The 23681-nt window shown below is 42.8% G+C and overlaps 1 protein-coding gene across 1 annotated transcript in view; it reads left to right on the top strand.

Moving 5' to 3' along the window:
• Positions 1-1261: 1261 nt before the first annotated feature.
• The window catches only part of SMG5 (SMG5 nonsense mediated mRNA decay factor), a 397003-nt gene continuing 374583 nt past the window's right edge, over positions 1262-23681 (top strand). Inside the window, exon 1 of the mRNA XM_078669528.1 lies at positions 1262-1511. Within this exon, the coding sequence (XP_078525654.1) occupies positions 1450-1511 (62 nt within the window). The 5' untranslated portion in view covers positions 1262-1449. The remainder of the gene's footprint in view (positions 1512-23681) is intronic.

Genomic DNA, 23681 nt, shown 5'->3' with positions numbered 1-23681 from the left:
ACCCGATTCCTCGGGGTTTCAGCTGACAGGGCTTTGTATTGTGTAAAGTGCCAATTGTTCCAGCAATAGTCAGAGTGGCGATGCAGGGGCTCATAAAGGGGTGAAAAACCAACAAAGCGTCATTAACAGGGGAATGGTCTTTTAAATACCGGTGAAGTATTGGGGGGGGGGGGGGGTTTATGTGTTCACAGGAAGCTGCTTCAGCCCCGGCTGACACACAGGGTGGTGGGGCGGGGGGAGCATGCACTGCCAGCAACCTGCCAGGCCAGTGCACAACACTTGCATCACCCTCTCTCTGCCTGCTATTGCGCTCCATGCTTCTAAAAGGTAAGAAAAAAGAAAGTACATTTGTGTTTCAAATGTCCAATCCTGCAGCAGTACACTTCCAAAGCCCATACATGCCAGTAACCCGATTCAAGGCCCCATTCTCCCGATTTTTTTTTTTAAATCTCTTTCTTTGCTCTTCTGAAATGTTGGCATGTATGTTAATGGAACTGTAAAATATGGTGTGCATCTTTACTACAGTATTTTGGCGACGAGGATGGGATGTGTAGTAGTGGAAACGTGGATATGGAGTGCGTTGGTGTAGAATGTTGTAGTGTTCTAGTGTACATTTGATTGCATAGAATGTGGGGATGGGGGAGACGGTGCAGAGCTGTGTGAGATGAACTGTGTATAACCTTGTACGAAGATACTTGCAATAAACTTCCTGGAACTGTAACATATGATGTGCATCTATACTTCAGCGTCCTTGGCCTGCTCCCTTGTTAAAGCTTCTTCCAGAAGCCATGTACTAGCATCTGCCTTGAACTTCATAATCGAAGGCTTCCGAGTTCCGCGACACGAAAAAAGGCACCATTGAATGAAGGACTCCTGTATTGCAAAGGTGGTGGCCATATTAGAAAGGAGTGCTCTTTTCTTAGAAGAAGAGACGAATTGTAGGGGAGAAGTCAAACATTTTATGATTTTTACTTTGAACACTTCCTTCCAAAGGTAAGAGTATGATTTAATTCAAGTTCGTCGCATTTAATATCATAATAAAGCAAAATGAAAATAATTATTTTTACAAAGTTATCAAAACAATAAAGCCAGGCTGTAAACTGCTGCACGACAAGAGACAGACGTTAGCTAAATAATATGCAATTGTTGACGCTGTGGTTGGGGCTTTTCGTTCACCTCTGTATTTTAATCCCCTTTTGAAGACTACTACTGACTACTGTTGTGATTCAGACTACATCGGCTTGTTGTGTGGGTTCTTTTCGAGGGAAGTTGCCCTTGTTTTACATTTCAGACCTGGCAACACTGGATTCTCGCGGTGTTTCGAAGGCGGCAGTGATGGCGGAGGTCCGGTTGTTGGAGACGGGGGAGGGCGGCTGCCAGAGTCTGGACGGCCCGTGCAGCCTGAGCGCCGTGTGAAAGGAGTTCCCAAAGAAGGGGGAAAGCCCCGCCATGAGTCAGGGGGCAGAGAGTGAGCCCGAGGCTAAGGCACTGCACACCAAGCGACTCTACCGGTAAGAGATATGCAGGGGAGGCTGAGGGTATCCGTTCAGGTTCCGCACACCTTGTCACTGCTGGAAAGACCCAGGGAGCTTTCGGTAATGGACAACACAATTTTGCATCCGCAGTTTCGTTTTGGTTGCGGCTAGCGATGAAAAAATTATGCTGTCTTTGAAGCATTTTGCCTAGGACACCCGATTGCTGTTTGTTTACATGTTTCAAATTGAATAGGAGTTTTTGGGGCCCTATATGTTTAGTGGCGTGTGATGTCTTTGCTCCTTTTCTGTTGTTTGCTGTTAAGAGCACTGCATCCTGCAGCATGAGGATGCTTGGAGGTTTGTAGGGTAGACGAAGCCAGTACATAACGCCAAAGTGGAAAGCGCATTTAAGGGCGAGGCTCTTAGTTTGCTGCATTTCTGCTTTGTTAATTCGAGCTTGATAATGGTTTTTGTACTAAATACTCTGTAATGATGAATTACCATGTAAAGTTCTTGTAAGATATGGCCCTTTTGTAATAGCGAATGTATTTTGCCATTTACGAACACGCGCATAATATTACGGTGGTCCTTGTAGTGCTAAAAACTGACAGCTACAACCGCGTGGCTTGTCACGTGGGGCTTTTGGCTTTTCTCAACCTATGAGCTCCGTGGTGCATACCCTGAATTTATATTTTTTGTTTTGCGTGGCTGTGGTCATTGTTAACGCTAATCCAATCTAAATGCATTGTCTTCAGTTTGAATACCTTATTCAGAACTGTGCACGTGTTTGTGACCCCACTAGGGTTAGAGTTATATAAGGGAATGTTGCTTCATCTGAAGACTAAAGCAGGTCATTTTGCTTGATAGACCCCTTTGGGTAAAAGTGTGGGTTTGCTTAACCTGTATATAACCCGTTACACCACCTTAGTTCATTGATATTGTATTTGCATTTATATAGTGCTTACTACCCCTGTCGAGGCGTAGAGGCGCTTTTTCGGCGAGTAGCAGGCTTCTCTGACCCCTTAAGGATTAATGTTGAATTAGTATAGTGAAATATGAAAGTAATTTCAGTGGTGGATATTAGTCAGTTATTTGGATTGAGAAGGGTAGCAGAGGGATAGAAGAGGGACAAAGGTTTGTGTGTGTGTGTATGTATGTATGTATGTATATATATATATATATATGTATGTATCTAGCGCTTGTTACCCCTAATGGATTGTTGAAGTGCTTTTTTGGCGAGTAGCACTATACTCCGGAAGCCATGAAGGATTAGTGGTGAATTAGTACAGCGAAATTTGAGAAGTGGACATGTTAGTCAGTTATTTTGATTGAAAAGGATAGTGAAGATATAGGAGTGTGAATGTTTTAGCCAAATATTTTAGGGGGGGTCATAGCAGTAGTGGGAGGGTTGGGATGAGTAAAAAGGGATGTGGAGGGGACAAGTCAGGTGAAGAGTTTAGAAAGGCTTGTTTTTTGGGATCATAGTAGTGGAATGGGGTTTGGGACGAATGAGAGTGGAGGTAGCGGATATATTGATAAGGTGTATAGGGTGAGAAAAAGGCTAGTGCATTGGAAAGAGTTGTAGAAAGAGGTTTGAGATGAGTCAGAGAGTTGAAGTAGAAGATATATTGAGAGAGGTATAGGGTGAAAATAGGGTAGTGCATTGGATATGCCGAATTAGAAGAAAGTAATAAATATATAGATCCATAAGTACATGGAAAGTTTATAGATGCATAAAGGAAGTAAGTATATGTAGATTAAAGATATTGATAGAGATATAGGGTGAGAAATAGGGTAGTGCATATATTTTTGTTGTTGTAGGAAAGTAATAAATATATAGATCCAAGTATATGGAAGGTATAAGATGCATAATGGAAGTAACTATAAGTAGATTAAAGATACATTCGATGAACCCTGGTTTTAAAGTGTTGTACTTGAAAAAAAAATATTTTTTTAACATAATTATTCTGCATGTTAATACAAAGTAAATCACATATATAGGCACATATCTATAGTACAGATAAATGCTCATATACAGAGGGATATGCTGTATATTTCTGTTTGCGTGTGGTGCATATGTTGGGAAGACCCAATTCTGGAGTAGTTTTCTGAAGATAAGGTGGTGGTCGGTGGATATTATTTTGGGGGGTGAAGAGTTCCATATTTTGGCTGCTTGAACAGAGAAGGATGTGCCACCCATGATTTTACTCTTGTGTCTTGAGATTTTTAGACGCAGTGCCACTCTGGAGCGGAGGTTGCTATTATGAGTGTGTTTGGTGATTTTGGGCCATATGTATCATTCAAAATTGCGATTGCAAACACCGAAATTCTCAGAATTTTGGTGTTTGTGATCGCAATTTAGCTAAGTGGGGTGTATGACTGAAAACAGCCTCGCAAAATAAGGAATCGCAAATTTGCGATTACCTATTTTGCTATTGCATTTAAGGAATCGCAAATTGCGATTCCTTAAATGCAATGTAAGAGGTCCAGAAAAAGTGCAATTGGGCCACAAAAAAAGGCACTTTTTTGCATTTTTCAAAGTGCCATGTGGAGCACATACATGCCCTTAGGGCATGTGTGTGCCACATGTGCACACATGCACATTTCAGGGATGCAACAGGGTGTCCTTTTGACACCCTGGCACCCTTTAGAAATTGCATTCTCAATTTGCGATTCTCTAACTGAGAATCGCAAATTGAGAATGTCTTCCCATTCATTCCTATGGGCTCTAGGCCCACAGGAATGAATGGGGAGGTATTCCTTAATTGCGAATTGCGAATTGCAATTAAGGAATATGTAGGATTCACAAAATTATTTGCAAATCCTACATGCATAGCGTTTTGCGATTCTCAAATAGCGATTCGCAAATATCGCTATTTGAGAATCGCAAAACCAACGTTTCATACATATGGCCCTTAATTCCTAATGAAGAGCAGTCCCATTCTATGTATGGCTTTGTGGGTGATACAAAGCAGCTTGAAGGTGGATCTTCTGGCAACCAGTAACCAATACAGGGCTTTGAAGGCAGGGGAGATGTTTGATATGCAAGAGTAGTCTGGCAGCTGAGTTCTGAATCTGTTGTAGTCTTTTCGTAGTCGTTAATGGTGATCTGTGGTAGAGGCTATTGGCATAAACAAGTTTGGTCAGCACAAGGGAGATGGTAACTTGGACCTTGTGTGGGTATCCCAAATGGGGAGAGTTTGTTGCAGAGTTTTTATAGTAACAAAGCTTGATCTTGCTAGTTTGTCCACTTGGGCATTCATTGACAGCTTGGACTCCATGGGAATTCCAACGTTTATTACTTCCTTTGATACTTTAGCCGGTGATCCCAGTTTATCAGGCCAGGCGGCAAACGGGTCATAATGTTTCCAGTCGTCACACGTGAGTATTTCCGTTTTGGAAGCATTCAATTTGAGATGGCTCCAAGTCATCCATTGATCCACAGCTCTGAGACAACTGAAAATTGGTGAGTTTCTAATGTCTTTGGTGCATGCCAGTTGAAGGAGTATTTGCGTGTCATCTGCATAGTTATAGCACGTGAGTTGAAATTGATTGATCAGTACCGGTAATGATTTCATGTAGATGTTGAAAAGCATGGGCGAGATGATAGAGCCTTGAGGGACTCCAGCTTTTGTGGAGTACGGTTTGGACGAGAAAGGTGGGGTATGGATGACATTAGTTCTGTATCAAAAATAGGACGTGATCCAGTCGAAAGGAGTCCCCTCTATGCCGTTCTTCGTAGAGTCTTTGTATTAAAGTGTCATGGTCAACAGTGTCAAAGGCAGCCGAGAGGTCCAAGAGGAGTAGCGCAGCCAACCCGTTGCGGTCAACTGTGTTCTTCAGGTCATCCCAGAATGCAAGTAGGGCAGATTCTGTGCCTCTTTCCAGCCAAAATCCTATTTGGAAGTCCGAAAGTATGGCATTCTCTTCAATGAATTGTGACATCTGGGCGAACGCTGCTCTGTCTATCAGTTTGCCCAGGAAAGGTCCATTAGTAATGGGTCTGTAGTTGTCAGGATTCAGCGGGTCCAAGTTTTGTTTTCTTCAGGAAAGGGCTTCTGTATGACTTTTTGAGTTCTTCTTGAACTATTCCGGTAGTTAAGGAATTTTTGATTATTTTTTTTTTTTACTGCAGTGGCAGCAGAGGTTGTCTGAAGAATACTCTTGAAGGTTTGTGGTGGACAAGGTTTAGAAGGGTTGCCGACAGGCCAACTTGCTTTGACCAGGTCCATAAATTCATTGTGTGAAATCCGTTGGAAAGAACGGAGAGGCTGAGTTGGAGTATTCTTGTATTGTTGTTTTGTAAATGGGTCAGTGATTGTGCTCTGTCTCTGTTTTAAGTTAGAGTCCAACGTGTCTGCTTTGTCCGTGTATTGATTTGCCAGTTTGTCAGTGAAATCTTGAGTAACAGGATGAGTTCCTTCTAGGCAATTTGGTTTACGAAATTCATTGAGTATTTCATAGAATTCTTTATTTGCACACTTAGCATTATGAATTCTGTCTGAATAGTACTTTTTCTTTGCATTTTTGATAGCTGACTTGTATAATCTGTTAATTATCTGTAGGTGAAGTTTGTCTTGTTTGTTTTTTGTTTTTAGCCAGGCACATGTATTCCCTTACTGTTAACTAGTACAACTGATTTCCAGATTTCAAAATACCAGTACCTAGGCATCTATGCTTAAGGCCACGTGTTGTACTGTATCTGCGGACCAAATTATGCGACGGTGGAAGTTAAATTGGCAAAAAACGCAAAGCATGCTACAATTTGCAGAACACCTTCTGGTACTGCTAGCTCACTGTTTTGGTATTTTAATGTACCTTGATATAAAAAGTTATCCCAATTTGATTAATCTTATAAAGGTTACCCCAAAAAAAGTTATCCGTAAGGTAATATGAATTTGCTTAAAAATTAGTTAGAACATTTTCATGACAAAAATGGAATCCTTATTTCGCCCAATTTAAATTACTTAGAAGTATGTCAGGATCTTTTTCATGCTGCTGACAGAAGCGTGTTTCCAGTGAATTCACTCAGGATGGTAACGATGTTTGGCGCAGTCGTTTAAGTAATTGGAACCATTTTAACACAAAATACAACAATAAACAAATTAAAGGTGATCAATAAATCTTTGCAAAATGTCGCAGTGCTCCAAGCCACACAGGGCACGCTTCTTTTTAGTAAGGTTTGATCCCCTGGAGCAAGATGCAAAAGTTTAAATTATTATTTTTTGGGTTGAAGTTTACTAATGATGTACCGTGTTTTGGAATATGTGAAAAATAAGTGTGGATAACGCAGCAACTGCACAGTTGCTTAATTCCTGTGGCAATGGAATCTCTCATATGATATGTTGTTGTGTTTGTATGAGGGATAATCTGTCATTGGTGTGCCATTGTTACACATTCAGCGTTCGAGTAGCTTCACAGCATTGTCCAAACATTGCTGATTCAGCCTGTAAAGATATGCTTTTGGGTTGTGTTCTGGTCTTCTTAGAATGCATGGCTATGTTTTATGTGGCTGTATGCATATGATGCATAGGGCAGGAGGCTGAGGGTCTCTACCACTAGTCTGTGCTACATAAAGGTTAGTAGATATGCCTATTGCCTGATGCAAGACTGTGTTATTTTCTCAGCCACAGGTGCTCTTATGTCCTCGGCTAGATTAAGTATGTGAACTAGCAATACAGTTGGCTTGTCTTATTCATTGAGCCAAAGTTTGATTCAGTGTGTAGTGAGGTTGTGCATGAGGCCATTTGCATTTGCTTAAATGTTGTAGCGATGTAAGACCTATTGCTCAGTAGTTATTTATTTGTGTGTGGTGTTGCTGGCTATGTGGTAATTCTGGGTTGTGTTGGATTTGTGGGATGTTTTGTGTGATCTTTTGTTTCTTACTTTCCTGTATCTAGTGCAGGGAGATGTGACAGTGGGCTATATATTTTTTTATTTTTGGTGTCTGAAAGATGTTGTTAATGTGGTCTAATGCATTATGTTGGTGAAGATTGTTTATTGTGTCATCTGTGAACCTGCCTTTTTAGGATTATTTATTATTAGAAGATTTGTAGTGTGGCCAATGTGGCTTAACTGTTGGATGCATGCAGGTGTTAAGTTTCTTTGTGGCTTACCTTAGTGGCTGGTGCTATAGGGAGTGATACAATTTTCAACTGTATGATATAGCTACTCTGAGTTCTTTGCAGGATTTTCCATTTGTTGGGCTACCCCCTCAGTGACCATGCATATGTTATTGCGCTTGTATAGCCTTTACTTGGCTGGCTACAAAAGTATTGAATGAGACAAGTTAATGTTAGTTAACCTTTTACATGAAGAAAGGAAAATGACCTGTCTTTTATGCACAGTTGTTCGACATCCACCTTTTCTGTATGGTCTCCCCAGATTTTTGTTGCCTTTTGCCGGACCCTAAAGTTTAGCAAAATTATGAACATGGTGCATTTTAATAGCAGTGGGTGGAATGTTTAATTTCGCCCACGGAATTTTTGTCACTCCACGTTACTCTTTAATGAGGAGTTCCGGCCAAATTACGTCAATCGCTTCATGACAGGAATGCCAAATCTCGCTTGGGGAGTGCAAACAAGATTTGGCATCCCCAAGCAAGATTTTCTAACACGGGCGGTCGTGAGCAGTCAGAGGGCTGCAGTGCGAGTAGATTTCAATCAGAGTGACCGCAAAATCAACTGGAATGGCCAGATGATCTTGCGAAATGCATAGTGTAGTTAGTTAGCACTGTTGTTTCAGCACTGCTGAGCTACATGTTTTTACGCTTTCAAACCAGGCCCTCTAAATATAAATATGTAATACATTACAGTTAGGACACCAATATACAAACCCGTGTAAGGGACCTAAAAATGATTCTAACAGTGAAATTCCTCTTCCTCCAGTGTCTTGAGTGACCTAGTAAACAAAGCCAAAACCCTTACCTACTACTGTAAATTGTGAGATTCAGTGCAAGAAAATGGTGGCCATCAAGGATCGCTACACTGCAAATTCTCTAGCTGGGTGTTTGTTTTGGGTATATCCAAACCCTCTGCCTAGTGTAGTAATATGATATTCCATGTCACAAATTACCAATATAAATTTGTTAACCCCTTAACACCATATAAAATTGTCATACCTTTGCCCAGTAAACCAATCAAGCCTATAGCCTTTTACATCGGCTTGTTAAGAACTTTAACTCTGGCCTATTGTATTGCTCTTAAGAATTTCCACAACCATCAGAGATAGTCTTAAAATTACAAATATATACAAAAATAAAGTTGATGAAAGTATATATTTACCCTTCTGATAGGACTTATCAAAGATGATGAAAGAGGAAAATCTTCTATACCCAGGGTTTGACAGCAAGGCCGACCAGTGCCAAAACCATTGCCTGCTACAGTAATCTGTGATATTCCAGGTATCAGAACAATAGAATTGTATGTAAGCTTTAGCACAGTGTAATAACAATCCGCTTTTAAATGCTTATTGGCTTTATCATATGTTCTTACAATAAATAAGCGTGGCTGCCGACTTTGTAACCTTTCACAACAAACTGATCAAACCTATATCGCTCATACCTTTTCTAAATAACCCAGTCCCGCCATTAACTTTTATAATTGACTTGTCCCACTGTCGAACTCAGGGCTACTGAACTGAGTGTTTTCCTACAGGACATCCAGGAAGCATTCAGTCACAACATTACAAATGTACAGAATAAGAGTCTGTAAAACAATGTACAGCCTCACCTACGCTGTTAACCAGGATTGTCAAAGTAAAACTTTTTTTTTTTTACCCTCAGCCTTTAGGTGCAAGGGGGTAACAACATCAAAATTCTCATCTCCTGCAGCAGTCTGAGATTCTATCTAACACAATACCGTCCTGTAGGCTTAAACTCAGTGTAATACGAAACAATCATTAAAAGCCTACTGGCTTTGATATGCATTTTTGACAGTAAGTGTCAGGTCTACTGACTTTATTCCTTTTCAGAATAAACAGATTAGGCCTGTGGCTTGTCCCAATAACCAACCTAGTCTTGTTCTATTGAGTATAAGCTGTCCCTAAGAAAAAAAACTATAGTAAAGTTCCTCTTATTTCAGTTGGAGTCCACAGTGTGCCCAATCAAATACTGCAACCAAGGTGAATGAATGTGGGTGAAGCCAAAGCCTCTCTTGGTAGTGCTTCTTTAAGCGACTGTCAAGCCGGACCTAAAAATCCATGGGAATCTCTTTTCCTAGAATGATGCTGAATGCTTTAGGTCATTTGCTATGTTGACAAACAGGTTTTTACTTCCTGCCAACTAAAGCTCCTTCTTCTCGAGGGAGTGTGCTGTGTGTTTCTCTCAGGGCTATGATGATGATAACCACCTTTTACATCTTGGATGGAGGCTGCTTAGCAGTTTAGGCTTCCTCAAAAAATAAAATAAAATGTCATAAACGAAAAAGACATAAATAGAAGTGCTTTGGGTCAGGCCTCCTCATCTGCTGTTTTGTACAACTACCATTCGCATTTTGCTTCCACCCACTGCAGCGCACAACAAATGTCAATAGATCAGCCAATTTTACCAGCTGCCCCCCCTCCCCACAGCGAATGATTGCATTTTTCCTGATCACATGTGCACTCACATAAAATGAAGTGCACTTCAAAGCTAAGGTGGTAGGCTAATAGTCACCTAATAGATTTAGTTTGTTTCTATACTGTCTTTATTATTCTTGGATTTGTTCTCGCCATTCTTGTATGGTAAACTGTCTCCAGGTTACATTAATTCAAAACTTTTAGTACATTTTCTTTTCTAATGAGAATTGTACTATCTTGTCCATTTTTCTTCTTTTTTAAACATTTTGCTATCATATAGCTGCCACATTTAGTGGGTGGATTGTTTTTTTTTCTGTATTTCTGTGGCATATGTTTAAAAAAATACATTGCAGCAGCTTGTCAAGGCCAGACCTCTTGACTTGTTAGTGCTTGTTTGACTGAGAAATATATACTTTAGTCAATGTAATTCCCCATAGCTATACTTGTTTTTCCCACACCAGTTTATGCTATATGCTGCTTTCCTCAGTGATTCGTTTTTAGCTATACTTTTTGATTTAGGTTTTATCATTTCACAAAGCGTCTCTAGGGGACAGCTGTCTTGTCGTTCTGTCTGCTACTAAGCGATGCTCCAGCACTGGTATTTGCAATGGTGGTGGGTTTCAAAACAAATTACCAAAAGGCACCTACTATTCTCTCTTTTTACATTTTTTTAAATATTGAACAGCTACAAATCATTATATAAAACCATATATAACAGACATCAAAAGCAGATAAAGTGCGATAGTTGTTACAATAATCAATCATGCCTAAGTAGGTAAAGTCCATTAAATGCAGCTCATTAGTTCGTACAGAAGAAGCATTAAAAAAATTGGGCAAAAATACGTTAAATAGCTTAACTTTCTCCTAATTCAAGGCCGCCTCCAGGTCTGAAATCAAGTACGCCCCACCTGACTGGCTCCCACATTCTGCACAGCTTACAGCGATTAGGGATATTATGTTTCAGCCCACAAAGGGATACAACTCCTGCCACCCTGATACAGGGCCTGGGCTTTCTTCTGTAGCCAAGCAGAAGCAATTGCTAGCGTAGCAGATGTTATAGCAAAGAAGAAAGCCCCCCCCATCATGCGGAAAACATGGTACAAGACCAAGTAGTATCAAAGCTGACCTTAATCTTAAAAAGTCGATTGATGAATTTAAAGACCATATGCAAATATTGAGTAATGATGCCACAGATTGCGAAAATATGTACTCTCAGCCTCAGATACACAGCACCAGAACCCGTACGACATTTCTCTTGGGCCCCACTTAAACAATTTATTCGGAATATAATCTAAATCATGCAGAGTTTTAAAGGCATGGGTCATGAGCAGAGATATATTAAGAGTACTCTTAATATTTAGTTGGGATAGAATGTGACTGGAATTCCCTTAGCTGTAAGTAGCAAAGAAAGCCTATGAGAGGAAACTGATGTTTACTGCTGTTATCCGACAAGGAGCGAAGATTACCATTAATAAATAATTGGCCAAGGGACCACAGATTCCCCAACGGCAGCACAATAAGTAGGCATCTTGAAGAGAAGCGGGAGGCTAGAATTATTTCCAATCGAGGTGTAACGATGAAACCGTGGTATGTGGCATATAGACTAGATATCCAGCTGCACCTTGTGATAGACTAAAAGAGCCTTGAAGCGTGTGTGCGTGAAGTAAGCTGTGTAAATAAGACCTGTGCTTAGTATTACTAGGTGAGAATATCTCGGGTACTCTGGGAATAACCTGACAAGTTTCCACGTGCCCTTCTCAATTATGTCAAACAATCCAAGCATAAAAGCTGCCAAAAATAGCTCCCCAATGATCGGAGGGCAACTCCGCCCCCTCCATTGCGTGGTAATTGAAGAGTCTTTACAGTGCATCTGGGTTTCTTGTAATGCATATACATTTTTGCCAGCTAATCTCAACTCTTTTGAAAAAGCACTTGTGAAGGTACAGGGGAATAGACCCAAATAAGTTACGGCAGTGAGGCAGAATGACAATCTTAATTTTATTTCATCTACCTATTAAGCCGACATGTAATCTATTCCACTTATCAAAGTTTGGGATTCCATATGAAGTACTCCGTAATTCAAAGATATATTAGTTTCCATATTAAGAGCTTTTCACTGCCGGGTATAGAGTTGACGTTGCATAGTGAGAGTTGGGTTGATCAGGGTCCCTATTCGCTATAATCTTGGTATTATCCATATTCTTTTTGTACTCTATCATTTGCCGAAAATGATCAGCAGCATCCTGAATTGCCTGCAGTACCTTTGCTGGAGAAGTGGTGAGGATGGCAATATTATCGGCGGATGCCAGAAGATTGGCTTCGCCTGTATGCTGTCACAATGGTGGGATAACAGAAGTTGGTTAAGAGCCTGAATACATGGATCAAGATACAGAGCAAATGACCGAGACAAGGCACGTCCTTGTCTAGTGCCCCGGTAGATGTAAATAAGCGCATACAACATCCCCATACACGTGATCCTTACAGCTAAAGAGGGGTAGAGTGTTTTGCTCCTAGCGAGGAAACCCTGAGCCAAATCCTATAAAGGACATCACTATGCACAGATACTGCCAGGACACTGTGAAATATTTGTTTTTTCATCCATCAATATCATCCCAGCTAGACGTTCTATTTGCTCCCCGTCACGTGCAGAGCAGTTATGGCTACATTAATATGGGAAATAGTTTTCAGTGAATGAACAATCCCATGTTGCATTGGGTCAAGTAAAGTTATGACACCTGCAAGTCGATTAGATAAGACAGTAGAATAGATTTTGGAGTCAGTTAATTAGAGAAATAGAGCGATATGATCAACAGTTGAGCGTGTCCTTATTCTTCTTGTCACAAAAGAGAGAGGTCAGAATATGTTTATAAAATTCTGACAAGATGGAGTCAGGGCCCACTGCTTTGGCCATTGCTAGATGTGAGATATCCATATCCGTTTCTGTTGTGGTTATGTTACTATCTAGCCTGGCCCTATGGTATGTTGTAAGCTGATTAAATGTCTTGCCCAATAAGCAACATTCAACTTGTAACAACATTACCATAGTTTATGCCTGATATTCAATGTTTATTGATTTTTTCCTTAAGTTGGAAGGCCAATAAGTGCTCCAGTTCCTCGCTGTTCTTGAAGCATGATAAACGCTTCGCCGATATTTAGCACATGCCCTATCCCAGATTATCTTCCTAAGCCTGACCTGCAGCATTGTCATAAATCCAAATATCTCTTAAATACAGTCTTTGCCACTCTAGTGCTCATAACATATGGAGTATTCCAGTCTAGTGAACCACTTCCATACCCCCTCTTCTTAGCCCGCTCATCTTTTTATTTGCAAATGATGAAACTGGTAGTCTGGCCCTGCACAAAGGCTGTCCAGGCATCCCAGACCATAATTGAAGTAGTGGAGCGAGCCTCTATTGATGCTAATAAATTCGCAAAGATAGGGCCTCATGAAATAGACATATGTAGAGTCCAGCAATAGTTCGCGATAAAAGGTTCATCAGCGAGGAGATTGTGTGTGAGCCCTTTGACTTGCCTTAATGACTAATGATGGGGAATTGAGATAGCAAATAATTCTAGGATTTAGTCAAATAGACCTAATAGGTAAAGGTTATTACTACCCATGAATATGTTTAGATGAGAGGATATACCATGTGGGATAGAATGAAAGGTAAACCTTAGGTTCACTCCTTGACAATTCTGCCAGACAACCCAGAGGCCATGTGTTGCGAGAATCGGTTGAATGGCTGCCCTGGTCTTTTTCATGCACCACAGATTGGTGTCTGCGGATGCAGTTGAATCTACCCTGGGGTATATGGTCAGATTAAAGTACCCGCACAAAACTGGGTCTGACCACAGCTAAGCTCTCCGAGGAGAAGAATAAACATTGTAGGTTCATCAATGTTCGGGACGGAAAGGCATAGTGTTAGCTGTATATTATTGTTTCATATACATGAAATTAGCTGTACTCTCCTCTTTATCAAGCTTAACGCGATGAGCAGCCCACTCCTGACTCTTGGAGTGCAATGTCAACCCCCTCTTAGGAGTATCAATCCCTGATGCAACCAGAATATGGTAGCCTAAACCATTCGGCTTATATTAGTAAAATAGGTTACAGAGAAGATGAGGTTTGATAAAAGGTGAGGTTTGAAAGTACAATACAAAAAAGGTCTGATACATCTAGCATTTGTAGCGGCACCATTTATGTTCCAACTGAGAATCTGAATCCCGTGGAAGCGACCACCTTCAATATTATCATTGGGTAAGAATCTACTATTGTTCCTACGCATGTTTTCCTGATGAAGCTTTGCAACTTCTCTGCTTACGTAGCCTCTATTAATGATGTATCTCATATTTTTAACCCCATGTGACCGCATAGCAACACCAGAATTATCCAACTTTTGCATCCCCTCACCCTCTCAGCTCCCCACTCCCCCACACCTGCCTGCCCCTTCGCCCCTGCCACCCAGACCCAAGCCCATTCATTCATGCCCTGCAGCGGAGGATGGCTTGTGACCTTCAGTGTGGGAACACATTGCCTTCCCCCTCGGACTACGCAACCAAGCTGACTACAAGTCCCACCTCTTTGGGGGGGGGCGGGGCTCTGCATAATACATAAGAATAGGCTCAAAGATAGAAAACAAAACATTTGTCCATAAACAAAGGCCAGTGCTGTCCCAAGGTCTACCCAGATACTGCTGAGCATAATTAAGAAGTAGAAAAACTGAATTTCAGTTGCAAATTCCCTCCTCCCCGTCCTTCCCTTTTCTATCGCTTTGTAGAAAAAACAAGGAAACGTACCATGCATTCAGAGGCAGCCTATGACAGTCCATCAAGTAATAGTAAACGGGTAAATTTGTGTTACATTCACCCCACTGCCTTAACAAGACTTGTGCCTTTATGGGATCTTGGCAGTAAGTCGTTTGGTCCTTTAAGCAGATCTTAAGATTAGCAGGTTCCATTAAGGAGACAATGGCCCCCAGCTTCTGAAATTATAAAATAGTTTCACAGCGACACCATTGACGTTCTACTGTCTCGCTGTGGAAATCTTACCTGACAAAGAATTTCACTTTCTCTGTCTTTCAACAGCTTTTTCGGATGGATCAGCTGACATATAACAAAAAGTTCCTCTGGCATATTAAAATAGCTGTGAGAAATTAGCAGCCCTGCCTTTATTCGTCTTGGGGAATAGGAATTTTTGGGCCCTTTGAGCCTGGCAGTCAATGTTCCAATCGTTGTTGTGGGAAGGACTGCTGGAAAAGATAAGACAATGTAGCATCAGGGAGGGGGTCATCATCTGAATGCCCTTCCGGTATCCCCATTACTTGAAGGTTATTGCATCACATCCTATATTCCACATCTTCAATTTTTTCTGTGACCTGGCCTGCAATTTGCCATCATATTGTTTTATTTGATATTTGATCCCTTGTGCAGGCTCCTTCAGGTTTACAGTCTGAGACTGTTATTATGGCGACCACGGGGAATGTCCAAATTTTTCGCAGTACCACAAGTTTTTAGATAGGAGGTCTACAGAGCCAATGAGTCTTTGTTGTACTCCTCCTGATGGAGTTGGAGCAGATTATAGATGGAGACAAGGGTAGGGGAGCTAGGGTCCCCTGCTGCTACTCCTAAGTGCTTGACCATGCCTTCCCTATTGCTCTCACTGAGTGTGGGAGAGGTGTGGCGCCGCGGCCAGGGCGACTGACGCTGGAATCTGGGGACCACGGTTCGATCCCCGGCGGCAGGTTAGCCCAGCACCATGTGACTCTGGGCAATAGCTCGCTTAATCTTCCCGACGGCCCCCCAGCGCCTAGAGACCCTTACGGGTGATTGTGCGCTTTACAAATGTGGACTTTTTACTTTACTGAGGGTGTGATTGTTAGTTGCGCGCTGACGGCAATATTATTATCCACCTGCAGCTGAAGTAGCTCAATCTTTCAAGGACCCAGGGGGGGCGTGTGATTTAGCTCTCGCAGTCAAGTCGCCTTCACCGTCGGAGCCTGAATTAGATGTGAGCAGGCTACCAGTCACTGACTGGTCTGAGAGTGAGAAGAAAGCATCCAGTCTCTCAATTCTCATGAGACTCTGCACTACTGCAAGCCCCTCCAATCAAGCAATCGGGTGAGACTCTCCCAGTGTCACTAGCCTAGTACCCGCCCTGGTGCCAGGTTCCATCAATACTGCAATACTCACAACCAATGTTCCCTCTAATATTTTTCCTCTGTGTGCGGCAGTGTAAGGTCTATGTGCGCCGCAACCAAGGCTATGTGCACCAGTAACCAGACCGCGCGTGTGGGTGCAGCGCCAAATATCACTCCAAACTTGCTTAAAAAAGTGAAAAGACGGTGCATTTTCTCACAAACAGATCCAAGTAAATGTTGTTAAGGCAGGTTTGAAACCGTCTCACATGTCAATTTGAAACCTTGGCAGCTACATTGCTGCAGCCAAGGAAGACCGAGAGGAGTGAGAGACACTGGTGCAGTGGCAGCCTCAACAGCCCCACCGCTAAGCAGCCCTTTAGCCCTGCTACGTGCCGCGTCTTTGGCAGTGCTCATCTCCCGTCGCCTATACAGTCCTGCATTAAATTCAGGAACTGCACCGGAGAACGAATACTGCAGTGCCACGGGAGACGGAGCTGCGGAGCCTGCTGTCTGAGGTACATCACACACGTTTGTCTGATGTCCCCCTTCATCCCCCTGACATTCCCCCTTTGTTTGTGTGCCCCCCCTTCTTACCTCAGGCGCTTGCCAGACTGCCGGCTTGTATTATGGTGCTCATTGGGTGCTGGCAGGAGGTATGTATTCAAGCTTGTGTGCAAATATGGCAAAACAGGCATGCGGCTATTGCAGAGTGCCCCGCTAATTGCACAGTGTGATATGGCTAATGATTTGGAGATCGCGGCATGGTTATGACTGCCTGTGAGTTGTGGGACTCATTGTCCATCCTCTACGACACTGGGGGCGGGCTGGGGACCGGAGGTAAACCTGAATTGCTGCAGCTGCAGTGGCTCAGGCCTGAGCCTGCCAGTACCTTCAGCCTCCTGGCCAGCCTTGGCAGAGTCTGCATCACTGCCTCCAATGGAGCGGCACCACCACCTCAGTCTGAATTGACTCCCATCTGCGGCCGCGGCCTAATTAAGTTAAAGTATTTAGCCTTTAAGTGGCAGAGCACGATCAGGCAGCTGCAGGCTGCGTTGCCTCCTGGTGCTCAGAAGGTGACAAAGGTGGCTCAACTGGCACCCCGTAATGTGTGTAACTGAGTGTTTCATGTTGTTGGTGCCTCTCTGACATTGGTTCCCTGTTGGCAGGTAACTCACATTTCGTCAGAGAGGCCCAGACCGTAAGCTCTACTGATTTTGCTGGGCAGGAGGGACCCACCACAAAGGCTGACAATCTCTGTTTGGCAAAGGCTGGAAGCACAAGCCTCAAAACAACACACAACTGAGAAAAAAACAGCTCCTGAACATGTGTGAAACGCCTTGATTTAATATATTCCAAAGGAGCTCTCTGATATTTTTATGATTCTAAGTATATGACTTAGGCCCAGATGCAGCAAGCTAGAATCCGCTCGCAAAGGGGCCGATTCTCAGAATCTGCCCCTTTGCGACCGGTATTTTTGCATTTGGGATGCATCATCCCAAATGCAAAAATCGCAAATTAGGAAATCGCAAAATTGCGATTACTTGCATTTAAGGAATCTCAAATTGAGATTCCTTAAATGCAATGCATTAAAGTTTAAAAAATAGCGATTTCGCTAATAGGGCTCGCAAATTACCATGAAGTTGAACTTCATGGTAATTTGCTAAAACTTTGAAAAATGCACTAAAGTGCATTTTTCAAAGTTTCATGTTGCACACACACATGGCCTAAGGCCATGTGTGTGTGCAACATATGTGCACAGATCAATTTTAGGGGTGCAACAGGGTGTCCTTTGGACACCCCTGCAACCTTGAAATCGCGTTCTAATTTGCGATTCGCTAATTGCGATTCGCAAATTGAGAATGTCTTCCCATTCATTCCTATGGGCTTATAGGCCCATAGAAATGAATGGGGAGGTATTCCTTAATTGCGAGTCGCAATTTGCGAGTCGCAATTAAGGAATTTTAAGAAATCGCTATTTTTTTAGTGATTTCTTCATGCATTGCATTTTGCTATTCCTTGATAGCGAATCGTTATTTTTCTCTATTAAGGAATAGCAAAATGGGTTCTTGATGCATCTGGGGTGATGCATCTGGGGGTTATTGGCATGCCTCTGATAAATGGAAGTCAGTAAACAATTATTCCTAACGCTGTGCACCAGTTGATTCAGAGTTTCCCAATCCTTAAATGAATGTAATTTTTCATATTTATATGTTTCCCTCATCTTCATAGCTTGATTTTGCTTGTTAGAAAGTATCACTCATACTGGTTAACATGTCGCTCATAATTACTCTGAAATTATGAAAATGTCACACATGGCAATCTGAAACCTGAGCAGCTATGTGGTTTGCCCTTCAGCAGATGCACCTGGAAGCAAATTTTTATTTATGGTTTATTTTTATTTGAAGAGTTTTATATAGCGCTAGCTAGACCCGGGGGTATCAGAGCGCTTTACATGAGTTTAAACACTGTTACAAAGTTACATTAGTTACAAAAGCTTGGCATAGAATAAGGAAAAAACTGTGTTGCACAATTACATCCGTTGCTTTAGCATTAAATAACATAGAAAACAAGATCAATGGGGTATAGAGGGTAATGGGGGAAAAAAGTAAAGGGGATTGAATGCAGGTCGGGTCTCAGCAGACCGGCCAAGGAAGGAAGACTACAGGGGACACCAGAAAGTCAGAGGCAACAAACCGGTAGGGTTATTCGTGATTAACCACATCCAGAGCTGGAATTCCTCAGTGCCTCAGGTCGCACGCAATTAGAAATGGAAGGGGTCTGCGGGAGGGGGCGAAAAAGGTGCTAAACCATGATCAACAAGAAGAGAGGGGTGAAAGGTGTCAAAAGGAGGTTGATTTAGGGAAATGGTAAATACTGCGTTTGTAGGCTTCCTTCATTTCTTATCATAAAATAGCGCAGATGTGGAGTGCCTTTGTTAACGTTTTCATGTTAATGGCAGCGTCCATGAGCTGCAATTAACACGAAAACTTTAAAAAAAAAAGAAAGGCACAGAATCACACCCAACAACCCGCTCTATTAAGACAAGAAATGTAGCAAGTCTACAAACACAGTGTTTGCTTTTAGGTGTGTCTAAAAGCACACGCTGTGTTTGGTGCTGCATTTCTTTTGATCTCCAGAGTGTGGCTGCAGGGCATATTGTGTGCTTTTGTTTAAAGCATTCATGTTAATCGCAGCTCGTGATGGGCTCTGCGATTAACACGAATGCTTTAAACAAAAGCAGACAATGAGGAGGGAGCACTTGCTAAATGCCTCTTCCTCGGCATGTTAGAAATTCCGGTTTTTCGCGCTGCTTCGGTAGCGCGAATGCTCTCGCAGATGTGTGTGCGCGCCACAGACACAGCAGTGCGCGGTCGGGGGCACTGATATGCGCCAGCGCCCAGCCGCGTAGCTTCCAGGGAACACTGCTCACAACCCCTGTGGGGCTTGTCCTGGTATAAACATAACCATTGGTGTCGGTGACAGTCCCCATATAGCTTTCTGCAGGTGCCGCTGCCAAGCTCCGAACGGATATGGATTTAGCAGACATGGTTAACATAGTGGATATCTTGGGTACAGCAGGCACAATCATGGTAGAGACACAGGATGTATCAACAGAAATAGAAGAGTCATGTGCACCCCAACGCTTAGCGAAATAAGTCAGCCACGGTTCTCTGATCATGGGGTTGGATGATGCCATTTGCATCTATACCAGCAGAAGAAAAATCCATATGTCCTGGATATTTTTCCTTCTGCTGGAGCGTTTTTGCAAGTGAAGCCCAAGACTATTTGGGCGGTTCAGGCTCTGATCAGGCTCTGGACAGCTGCCTAGCTTAGACTACAAAGCGGGCGCTGTCACATCCTACAGCTCACCCGGCCATACGTAACAGCTCCCGCAGCTGCACACGTTGGGCACCAGTGCAAGCTATGAACGCCTTTGCTTTCACTCCCACCGCGCCCCTCTCTTCAGTACTTAATTTGTAAAAGAATAAGTGCTGGGGCTCAAAGTTTTACCAAGAAGAGAATGGTTGCTGCTACTAAATGTCAGCATGCAGAATGCCAAGGCTGCCAGGCTCGGACAGGCCTATAGGGCAATCAAGTAGTGAAGAGCTGCTCTGACAGGTCAAAGTATGGGCCATTTTTTTGGCCTGTTTGTGGGCGTGTTTTATGGTCTACTGGGCTAGTATTTCCTGTTGATTTCCCTAGTATTGAACCAAACATTATCTACAGCAAACTCAAATTAACGAGGACTTCCATATCTTAAAAGTACTTATACAGCGCTCTTTTTAAATTCAAAGGTGCCTCAACTTGAATACATTGGTTTATTTTCTAGCTGACTAATTCACTAATGAGGGCAACCTTTACTTTGGTGCCTGCGCATATTTTCTGACCCAGTCTGACCCTAAATTCTGCATATTCTTGATTCCACTTTATGCCATTTTCAGTACTGAGTTGTATGACGGGAAGTGTAATACCCTGGCTGACTCTTTACCAGCTCTTCTAGCTTTTCAGAGGTGCTGGCTGTAGGGAAGCCGTCATATTTCCCCAGGGGCCTCTGGATGACAGAGGGGAAAGCAATCAGAGACAACGGAGCGCTGTGTACATTAGGAGCAAAAGGAGTACACAACTCTTCGAATTAACCTCGAGAGAGGGCGCGAGCAGCAGGCTCTAGCGTTAGAAAACCCCATGTACAATGTGTACAATTTACCTACTCTGTGCTTGTCAGTGGGAAATTCTTTATCTATCCCAATCAGACACTGCTGTTTCACTTTTTGCGAAACGCTACACAGTGTGGGCTTCACTAAATACTTTGTGGCTATTTAAGTGGGAGACGGGATTGTGGACATTCCAAAACTCAGAGAAGTAGAGAGGGCCATCTCCACCCCCAACATTGTCCACTCCCTTTCCGAAAATGCTTTTATTTTCAAAATACCAAAAAATTAGCTCTACAGTTAGTGCCTTTTAAGAAAAATTTATCATTACTTACTTACTGAAATTTGGTTTAAAACGGAGTCCTGCTGCTGCGATAGACACGCTGCTTGCTTGTTTAGTCGACAAAGCGCTACAGCTGCGCAATAAGCTGGAGGAGTGAAATGTGGGGCCATGCTCTGCATTGGTCCGACTCGGAAGGCAACACTTGACGATTCAACGCACACAAGGAGGAACGGGGTGGGCTTAAAAGCCATTTTCAGTTAGTCAGTAGTAGCAACTATTATTGCTGTTATGCTGAGGCAGACACTTCACCCGTGCAGTTTATGGCAGTGGGTGGGTGCCGTCTGTGTGCCTCCAAATTTAAATATCTTGCGCACCAATCCCAATCAGGCAACACTGAACCCATGCAGGAATAGATTTACATGTGATATCAGCTCTTTGCCGGGAGACAGTGTGACCGTAGTGACCTGATATCACATGTAGACCCGGCCCTGGGAAATAAATGCCGGCGCTAAGCACCGGCAAGCACCAACACAAATTAAGCATTGCCTTTCGTATATCTCCGAGTCACGGTGTCTTGCCTTCCTCATACAGAGCCTCCCAAGGATCGCAAAGAGAACTCTCCAGCTGCCCCTTCTGCTGTTAGTATGACACCATGGTAGTTTACAAATTTGGAGACAATTTTGTAGTTTTCTGGGATTTTCTGTTTGGCTGTGTATGGTTGTTGAAATGGTGATGAGTTTAATTGTCTAGTTTTAGTAATGGTTGAGGTTGGTTAATGTGTAATCAAAAATAGTTTGTTTCGGATAAATATCTTTGTAGTGTTGTATATTGGGTTTGTATCTGAGTCAAACAAAAGAGAGGGGGGGACCAGGAGCTGTTATGGTCCAGTGCCCGTGCTCCAACGCAATCTGCACTCACAAAAATGGGGCACTGTTCCGTCGGTGAGTGTGTTGCATAAGTTACAAACACACCCCGATCCGGGCCGGCGTATGGAAGGTAGGTGCACATAAGCACTGGCTGATCAACAAAAACACCGTGAATCAACGGTAATATAAACCTATGCCGCAAACCCATGGAGCATTACTCCGTTAAACTAAAGGTTCTTCTGGTTCTTCTGGAGGAAAGATAAACTATCTGCTCACTGCGGTACTCTAATAGGAGCCTAGCACCGCGTGTACCTCCAACTAGAGGGGGACAGCTTCTCTCTCCCCCCCTATACACTCACACTGGTCCTGACGAAGCGCACTGGATGTTCCTGACCAAGCAAGCGCGAAACATGTTGACCTAATCACACGTTACTTAGGGTACATAATATACCCACACGGTAACCCACAACCTCATATGGTTTTTAGTATGACAGGGGAACCCGTTTTTCATCATTAAAATCATAGCGTTTGGGTTTCCCCTAGCCATTTTTATTCACATTTTTTTCACTTGCACAAACACTTAATAGGACCCTCTCCACATACCCACACACATCATACGGCTGTTCTCTTAAAAGATCTCCGCCAAAGCGACCCTTCGGGGGACCCGTTGGGCATTGCTTCGACTGCCCAACGAGGAGCAACACCCGATAATGAAGCATGACATCCTTCGGGGTGTGTGAGGGCAACAAGAGACAAAGAATGTCTTCCCCTCCCTCCCCATGAGGTACACCGAGAGGGCCCTAGAACCGAACCTAGTTCTTTACTTTTCTCCGTCTAGAGGATCTCGGATTCATTTTTCCTTCCTAGCTTGGGGTGTGTTTGTAACTTTTGCAACGCCCTCACCGACGGAACAGTGCCCCATTTTTGTGAGTACTGGGTTTGTATGCCAAGAGGTCTTTTTCGTTTTTCATTAAACTCTGTGGTCCTAGTCCATTGCCAAGCCTATGCAGCTTGCTTGTATACAGGTGTTACTAGCAAGGAATTGGCTTTAACCGCATGCGTGCGGCCGCGATTTTCGCGCTGTGCGGCGTTTTAAAAAAAACCGCGTTACATGACGAGCTAAGCTCGTCATGAGCATGCGAGCGGCGCAACTCATGACGAGCTCAGCTCGTCATGCGCATGGAAGGGGTTAATGGGATGTATTGCATATGAGTGTGGTGTGTTTAATTGGCACGGTTTTACAATCTATTTATCTATGTTGGCATGGTGTAAACGTGATGATCAATAAGCTGAGCCCTGACAATTATTTGGCTTTTACTGCTGTATTTCTGAGGACAAATTATAAGTGTAGTACTTAAGGTGTTGTGTAATTAGTGGTTTGTGGTGATGTGTGTCTGATAGTCAGTTAAATCGCATCAGAAGTGTTAGATGCATAACGTTCTAGGTATTGTGTACTTATTGAGTAGCTTGTTGAAGATTTTTGGTTGTATTTGTAACTTTTGATCACTACACATCAAATCTGCTGTATATGCATATAATGAGCTCTTTCTATTATATTCTGTTGAACCAGTAGCACAGTGCCATACAGGCTTTAAAATCATCAATGCATTTTGCTGATAATGGTTAAATACTCAGTAAAATATTGTTTGAAAGCAAAGGAGTTTTTAGATGTTTTGATTCAGAAGTTAAATGTTCTATATTAAGCAACAGCACTA

The sequence above is a fragment of the Lissotriton helveticus genome, chromosome 12 (genome assembly GCF_964261635.1).
Source record: "Lissotriton helveticus chromosome 12, aLisHel1.1, whole genome shotgun sequence".
Taxonomy (NCBI): Eukaryota; Metazoa; Chordata; class Amphibia; order Caudata; family Salamandridae; genus Lissotriton; species Lissotriton helveticus.
This window is presented reverse-complemented; position numbering and strand designations above follow the sequence as displayed.